Here is a 9,224-nt window from a genome sequence, read left to right as displayed (position 1 = left end):
TTAGCTCACTTCAGAATTCAAATTTCCTGGTAATTTACTCACCCCCTTGTCATCCAAGATGTTTATGTTGTTCTTTCTTCAGTCAAAAAGAAATGAAGGTTTTTGAGGAAAACATTTCAGGATTTTTCTCCATATAGTGGACTTCTCTGGGGTTCAACGGGTTGAAGGTCCAAATGTCAGTTTCAGTGCAGCTTCAAAGGGCTCTACACGATCCCAGACGTGGAATAAGAGTCTTATCTAGTGAAATGATCGGCCATTTTCTAAAAAAATAAATAAAACTATATACTTTTTAACCACAAATGTTCATCTTGCACTCCTCTGCAATCCGCCGCGTGATTACATAATGCGCGATGCATAAACATCTTGGATGACATGGGGGTGTGTAACTTACCAGGAAATTTTAATTCTGAAGTGAACTAATCCTTTAAAAATCTTACCAACCCCAAACTTTTGAACAGTAGTGTACATTAAAAACTGCTGTGGAAGCTTGGAGGTCTTGTACTTTACACATGCTTTAAGTAAACATGAATTTAAAACTATTTACTTCCTTAATACCCGTTTCTGGTCTTATTGTGAATGACTTATTCTTCGAAAATACAGAAATAATACATCATCCAGGCACCTTTGACCTGCTTTTTTCAACATACTATGATCTGGAAATCCTAATATTGCAAACAGTATAGATGGTTTGCAAATTGGGATGGAGCCAGTGCAAATGAGCTGCATGACATGAAAAAACAGAAAGCTTCCAGTATGTCCCATTATTTTAGCCATTTGTCGCTCATTTGTGCCCACAAACATAAACATAATGAGGAAATTTGGTCTGTGAAGAATATGACCCGATCTTAAAAAGCGTCTATGCACAGATGTAGGAAGAGGAAATTGAAGCATGGCTTAAAAGAAAAGGAAGGAAAGCATCTGATAAGAATTAAATACGGAGCCTCTAAGCGTTTAGCCCAACAGCTTCTCTGAAAATCAGAGGATTTGGGTTAAATCAGTTTGGCATGTCATCTGATGTTATCTGGCCAAGAAAGTCCCAAACTAATTCAGAGAGAAGAGAGCAAAACACTCCAAATCAAATGTTAAGAGCTCGTCCTCACTACTCAGCCTCATCAATATGAAAGAAGACTAAATATCTGATGCAATATGCTGCTGACAACTTGTATTGAACCATCACAAAACAGACCTTTCTCACGGTTACTCACAGGGTGTATTTGAGGCAAACAAAAGAGTTTGAAAGCATGCAAACTTTCTCAGATCCAGATCAAGTATTTGAAGAAAATGTTTTAACTATTAAAGGGATATTTCACCCAAAAATTAAAAAGGTTGCACTTTATTTTCATAGTCCACTATGAGTAACTCTGCAACTAAATGTCAACTAACTAAACCTAGCGTACTTCAAAAATATATTTTTTTGTGTTCTACAAAAGAACGTCACAGATTTGGAACAGCATGAGGGTGAGTTCATGATGACAGAATTACATTTTTTTCCATAGACTTTCTTCTATTTAAACTCTATAGTCCAGTTAGTTCGAGGAAATCCTGTAATTAACATTCTTCAAGGTGGCTGTTCATGTTTTTGAATTTTATAGATCAGAGGCATTTACTTTAAGTAGCTGGAGCATTTCCAATAAGTCAGTAGGAATCATGGGACATATAGGAAGAGGAAATACAGAACAGAAGAGACTCTCATCCTCTGCATCCTGTGGAGGACTTTATAAGGCAAACACAAACATGAACTCATGAATTCTTCTAAAACTGCTGATGCATCAAAGGAAAGAGGAAATCAAGTCATAGAGATGAAGTTTCACTGCCATGGATCCCTGTACACCTTAAAAATAAAGGTTCTTTATTGGCAGTGACGGTTCATGGAATCTTTCCATTCCACAAAAGGTTCTTTAGATTTTTAAAATGTTCTTCACACTAAGAAAAAGTGGTTCTTTTAAGAACTGATGACTGAAAGGTTCTTTGCGGAACCAAAAATGGTTCTTCTATGGCAGGGGTGTCCAAACTCGGCCCTGGAGGGCCACTGTCCTGAAGAGTTTAGCTCCAACTGCCTGGAACTTTCTAGCATGCCTAGTGAAACCTTGATTAGCTGGTTCAGGTGTGTTTAATTGGGGTTGGAGCTAAACTTTGCTGGACAGTGGCCCTCCAGGAGCAGGATTGGACACCCCTGTTCTATGGCATCACCAGAAAAAACCCTTTTGGAACTATTATTTTTAAAAAGATAGTTCAGGATAGGATACTGGTAGCTAATCACTGCTATTATATGGATGAGCGTGAGCGGGACAAAAACAAAACAAAAAAAACTCTCCTTTTGTGGTCCATGAAAGAAAGAAGGGCATATGGCATTAGAACACCACCAAGGTGAGTAAATGATTACTTAATTTTCATTCTAGGGTCTAAGATTGAGGCTTTAATGCAAAGTTCATCATTTAAAATCTAACATTTTCACTACCAGTTTCAGTATGACTATGAAGAGCTTTGAAACGTTTCTGCTGACACTGATGTGTATGAAGTTCTGAGGGGTGTGGACGTCTGAGGATTTGCTCAAATGTCACAAACAATGCAACCTGCCAATCTGAACACTGCAGAGATTTTCCAATACCGAACCCCACAAAGGTCTACCAATGAGGCGTGAATGGAATTTGATCTATAAAGGCAGGATACTAAACAGGCAGTGAATCATATTCATGGAAATTTGGCACCTGAGCTGGACTATAATGCAATTTCAGAGCCAAAAGTGAACAATATCCTTTGAAATTACAATTCAGACAAACTCAAAAGAAGAAAGTGGCACCTATATCTTCTATATCAGCAATTATCTCGATAAATGTTATTATTTTCCCCTCAAATGTTTCTCTATACAGATCCAGATGGTGTGCATGTGAATCATTAATGAATCTAGGACGTTGCTACAGTATTCAGTTGCTGTGGTGTTCTAGGTGGTTGCTAGGTGGTAATCACTAAACCAAGTGAAAAGAGTCCAGCCTCAAATCTATGATTTAAGGATAAAAATTGCAATGCAAAGTTGCAATTTTTTGATAAAATTACACTGTTCCAAAGTAACATTTGATAAAATAGTCTATAAAAAAAAGACAGGGGAAAAAAACACACCATGTTATCAATAATAATTAGTGCTGTCAAATCAATTCATAAATTTTACACACACGCACAAACTTATGTTAGATATACAGTATATATTATTATTATTATTATTAGTGCTGTCAAATTGGCTAGTCGCGATTAATCGCACATATACATATACATAATATTATATATATATATATATATATATATATATATATATATATATATATATATATATATATATGGGTCAATGATGTGACGCCTAAATTTTCTGTCCGGTTGCATTTTTTTTTCAGTTAAAATTTGGTTTAAATGCATAAAAAGATAGCATATATATGTAGTACCTCTCCCATACATACTCACTTTAATTTTTCAAAAAAACATTAGTTATTTGTAATTTTCTGTTATTTAAAGTGTCAAAATATCATGTGGTGCGACCGTCCGACCATAACTTCTGTTTTGGAAATGTCTTTGAAATTACTCTAAATTTATTCAAATTCTTTTTTTGCACTATTTGGCATGATTTCCAACGTGTTTTGTAATCCTGTACAAAATTGCAAAGCATTTGTATTTATATTTCCATCATAATATACAAACAAACGTTGCCCGATGATGTCCATTTTATGAAATAAAATGCATCATATACCAATTTGCGAAGGACCCATAGAAGCAGTGAGCGGGTTTGTAACAATTGTAACAAGTTTTGTAAAAATAACCTTTTTAACGGCTGGTATGTAGTTCCCACATTTGGATAAAATGTGGTATGACTGCAAAAAAACAATGAATATTAAGTTATTTCTGCAAATATATACTTTTATTACAAATTTCATAGTGACCTTTTGTGGGAAGCTAGCTTGTTTTGTTTAGGTGGCCAATTCTGTGCCTGTAAATTTTGACTGAATTTGAAAATATCATGTGGTGCGACCAATAATAGCAATAACTGTATTAAATTAAAAATAAAGTAATTAAATTTCTGCGACTGAAATATGAACCACTGATACAGTATGCTTAAGTGAATGGTATTTTTAAAACATTTTTATCAGTTTTATGCGATTTACAGGAAAAATAAGTCTGTTAACTGCATTTAAGAAGGCAACTCTGAAGTTATAGAACAAAAATATAAGGTCATTCTTCACAGAATCTCAAAAGAACTGCAAATACTTTGTTTCTAAACACTTTAATTACTGAGAACTTGTATAAAAAAAAAAAAAAAAAAAAAAAAAAAAGTTAAGCATGTTAAGGAAATGAAGTAATTTTATGATAAATCACGGTCGCGCCACATGACATTTTTAAGGCTATGGCCAATTCATCTGGATAAAAAAAAACAAACAAAAAAAACCACTAAAATTACTTAATTGAAAATTTTAATATGAATTTATGTGTACACAACATTAAGAAAATCATATTAGTAAGAATTTTATTTTACAGTACTACCAATATTATGGTTTTCTTCATCTTCATTTTCAAATGTTAAACCATCAAGCTTTTATTTTGGTGGAAAACTGAAGGGTTTGGGAAGTATGGGAAGATGTTTAGTCTTAATGCATGTTATAAGGGACCCACAGATCTGTAGAGCAGCATTTACTGTGAACAGAGCCTCTCCGAGACGCTGAAAACACCAGATCACAAGTTGCTTGCGTAAAAGAACACAGTGCCATGATTCATTTTGAATATACGCAGTGCATACATTTAATTAAATCACAGCTATTGCAATTTGATAACTGCAATTTTGTTATTATTTTAATTAATTGTGCAGCCCTACTATATATTTGAGAGTTTTTAATGCATCAAACTCCACAATCCCTCTCTAACCCATCGGCCACTCCAGATAACCAGACACATGCACAAATATTTGCTTTCGTCTGGACAGACATGTAAAGGGGATGATTTGAGAGCAATCCTTATCCGGTGTTCACAGCACAGAATAGTGTGTGACTTGCACAGACCTGACTCTACAGCAAGCCTTGACACGCAGCATCGCAGCGCATTTACAGATGCAAACTGTGCAGCAAGAATGTGCAAACAAACAAGCATGGGATTCATTATTTTGGCCCACTTTGTTTGAGTTTGTCTTTCCTGTCAGTGCACACTATCATCTTCCCACTGAATGGCACAGGTGGGCTTTACCTGTAGGCCACGCCCACACTGCCAGGAAATATCATTCAGATGGTCAGTCTCTGCTGTCTATAGAAGAAATTGGCCTTGTTTACAGTTTTTTTAAAGTAGGAGTTAACCCAAAATGTTTTGTTTATTGAAATAACAACAAAAAAAGAGAGACCAAAACAGCAACAGTTCAGTTTCAGAAGTAAAAATCCCAAATCACTTTTTAAGGACTACAACAAACTGCTGGTAGGGACTACAACGAGCTTCTTCCTGGTTTGGTGGCATCACAAACCCCAAAATTTAAATAAACCCTGCCCCCAATAACACGTGACAAAGGGGGTGAGGCCATGTTGGGCTCTTTTAGAAAAGAGGAAGAGTTGTTGTAGTAGAGTGTTGTTGTCATGCCGTCATTTTACGCCGGACTGCTTCACAAACGAGGGTCAATTCAACGCTGGATTTGCACAAAAGATTAACTAATCAAGTTAATCTTTTGCTAATCGATGAGTTGAATCAACTCCACAGCAACTACATAAATTTATCTACTAACCATTCAGAAATGTCCAGATTCATTCTAAAAGTTGTAACTTCTTCCTGAGTCTCTCCATCAGTGTCCAACTCCGGTTTGAACAATGTAAGGCTGAACACCGTTACTGACAGTCCTCATTTTGGCTGCGTGAGATTGTCCAGTTTTGTTGTTGTTGAACAACCGAAGCGCGAGCTGTTAAAGCTCCGCCCTCTTCTGGAAAGGGGGCCGGGAGCAGCAGCTCATTTGCATTTAAAGGGACACACAAAAACTGTGTGTTTTTGCTCACACCCAAATAGGGGCAAATTTGACAAGCTATAATAAATGATCTGTGGGGTATTTTGAGCTAAAACTTCACAGACACATTCTGGGGACACCAGAGACTTATATTACATCTTGTGAAATGGGCATTATAGGTCCTCTTTAACAAAAAAAAAAAATGGGAAAAATACTTCTAGAACCAAGGCAAAAAAAGGTTAAAAAGTGGTACTGTTACACTCAATAAAAGTAGTTCATACAATTTAAACACTATATTCCAAAGTCTTTTGATGCAATTTGTTAGCTTTGTGAGAGGAATCAACTGTTATTCATTGAAAATCTTCCCCTCCATCATAGTCAAACCTATCATATGGACTATGTTTACAGTGCTTGTATAGTTGTAATTTTGGGTGAACTATTGCTTTAAATGAAAACAGATCCCAATACACTAATCCTGGCAGTGGTGTAATAGTTTTGAGACTCATCAGTCCACATCTGTGAGAGAGTTTGCTGAGTCAGCAGCAGTTAATGAACACTTCTTGGATGTAAATCTGACTCACACTAAGTAAATCTGATTTATAAATGTTATTCACTCTATGCTGAGTCATTTGAACAGGTCTTAGACCACACAGATGAACTGAAGCATATGAGCTGCAGTAAAACTCTGTCTGTAGAAGGCATTGTTCACTTCAACTATAAAGGTCTGCATTGTTACTGTGATGGATGATATATGCTTCAGTAGAGAAGCGCATCAGATAATGCTTGCATAGTTCATTTCACCGGTGTAACATTACAGGTGTCATTATGTGGGGCCTCAAATAATAGTCGGTGTTGAAATACAAAGCAGAATCTTGACAAAGACACAGCGGCACAGAAACCATATATAAAGCAGAAATGTCAAGGGAACATCTCCCGGGTCTAGTTATAACGATTACTACATCTGAACTAATAATTATGGAAATAAAGAGTGTCAGTCCTTTTGTAACATAAGATTGATTCATAAAGCACTGCATGTGTGAACAAGCTCTGAAGTTACAAAAGGTACCATGGTGCAATAATTTATAAATGATTTCTTGGAAAACTATGGATTGATGCGGTCAAAAAGTCTGACAACAATGTAATACAAAGGATCACGTTCTGACGTCAAATTAATGATTCTGCTCTATTTACTAATCAAATGCAAACTAGTGATCATGTGACTCTTTGTACGGACGGTCAGATATTCTTCCATTGATGCTCAAGAAGCTCTTTGAACATCTCAAATCATCCTGGAGTCCCTTTGTTCATGTCAATTTAATTTGTAATGGAAATGTTAGTATTAAATTAGAAAAGAACATATTATCACCATATTATTTCCCCCCAATCTTAAAGTACTTTGGTAACATCCTTTGTATGTTCCTATAATGTCTCTTTAAGCGGCATAAAATACATAATTATCACTTATGATAAACACTAGACAAATAAATGTAACACAGTTTTTTACCTCATATAAACCTGGCATTTAAATAAAAGTAAATTAGAAAGATAAAGTCAGAATATCATTAAAAAACGACATGACGCTTATTTGTTTTGTCCAGATCTATTGAAATTATGTATTTAAAATGCAATTAAAAATCCATTAAAAATGCGATTCATACAAAAAAATATAATAATAATAATAATAATAATTTACATCTCTTCTATGATGAATATGTTTTTAATTCCTGAAAACAAAGTCATTCTATATTTTTGACCTTTCCATGAAAAGGATTTTTTTTTTTTTTTTTTTTTTCCAGGTCAACTTGAATAGCCATGAGAATTTGTGTATGGTATATTTAATTTCGGTATGGTATATTTACAAATATATATATATATATATATATATATATATATGTATGTAAATGCAAATAATTGTAGGAAATGGTATGAACTTTTTTACAAATGTATGAAACCAACATAAAAACCAATACAGCATTAAGAACTGGGCACATACATTTAAAAAAATCATTTTTATCATGTCAGACACCATTGCCATAGTCCCTGACCCATATATAATGTGTTGTGTGAGATGTTCTTGTATCCTATGGGAAGAAACAGGAGTTCAAGGTGGCAGGTGAACTTCAGTAAACTCAGGCTCTGGATTCCACAATCATCTGCTCTGAGATCATGTTAAACAGAGATGCACATGTAAAAAAAGATCAGACTTACCGACGAGCACACACACAACATCCATCAGCACAATGAACAACTTGTTCTTCCTCAGATCTGACATGACTGTGATCTGTTCAGCTCTTCTGGGCTTTATGGAAACTCGACTCGCGTGATAGTCGATAGTGTTCTTCCGGGTGTCCTGTGTCACCTGCGTTAAAGGTGAGCTGATGATGTAACGCGTCCTCGCTCCCGCTGAGTAATTTAACGGACGCGAGTTTCACGCAAGTGAACGAGGCTCTTGAAAAGTGAAGACTGTATCGCAAACTGTTGAACTGACTTTACTCGCCCAGGTACACGCCCACTGCTGACGTCAATCTGTGTTCTCTATCACACTCACACACACACACACACACACACACACACACACACGAGTTGAAGAGTGAAATAAAACAGAAGATTAACTTGTTCAGGCTAGTACAGGCACACACAAATATGATAATATTTCTTGTTTCATTATTTCAAGAAAATGTATACTTAATTATTATAAGTGATATGTAAAATAATTACATATCACATGTCTTAAAACGCTTGAACCCCTATAATTGCTATATTGATAATTATAACTATTATTATATTGTAATATTTTACTATTTTATATATTTTATAAAATAGTAAAATATTACAATATAATAATAATTATAATTATCAATATAGCAATTATAGGGGTTCAAGCGTTTTAAGACCTTCATGCCATCTATGACCTTCACACACACACACACACACACACACACACACACACACACACACACATATAGAAATTAAAGAATAAAACTACAAAAACTACAGTATATGGTCTTATATGAAACTCATTAATTGACTTAACAGTATCCAATCTCACAATAACATCATTTGGGTGAAGTTTGTGGTTTACAGTCTTTTTTCATCTGTTAGTTACATTTTAAATATGTAACCCAGATATATTTTACGTACCATCATATGGATGCCTTTCACAGCAACTCGCACTGCACGTACAGTGCGCAAGACGTGAATTTCATCATAGTAGAGTACGCGCGTACTTGTATGCACAGGTCGCACATGCACATTTAAAACATTTTTTTGC

General features: G+C 35.2%; 1 protein-coding gene across 1 annotated transcript in view; it reads right to left on the bottom strand.

The window, feature by feature from the left end:
* plpp2a (phospholipid phosphatase 2a) overlaps nt 1-8,430 on the bottom strand; it is a 34,973-nt gene extending 26,543 nt beyond the window's left edge. The window contains exon 1 of the mRNA XM_051913238.1: nt 8,162-8,430. Within this exon, the coding sequence (XP_051769198.1) occupies nt 8,162-8,225 (64 nt within the window). The 5' untranslated portion in view covers nt 8,226-8,430. The remainder of the gene's footprint in view (nt 1-8,161) is intronic.
* Nucleotides 8,431-9,224: the final 794 nt, after the last annotated feature.

This window comes from Ctenopharyngodon idella, chromosome 2, assembly GCF_019924925.1.
Source record: "Ctenopharyngodon idella isolate HZGC_01 chromosome 2, HZGC01, whole genome shotgun sequence".
Lineage (NCBI taxonomy): Eukaryota > Metazoa > Chordata > Actinopteri > Cypriniformes > Xenocyprididae > Ctenopharyngodon > Ctenopharyngodon idella.
The sequence above is the reverse complement of the archived record's forward strand: the minus strand, read 5'-3'. Positions and strand labels throughout refer to the sequence as shown.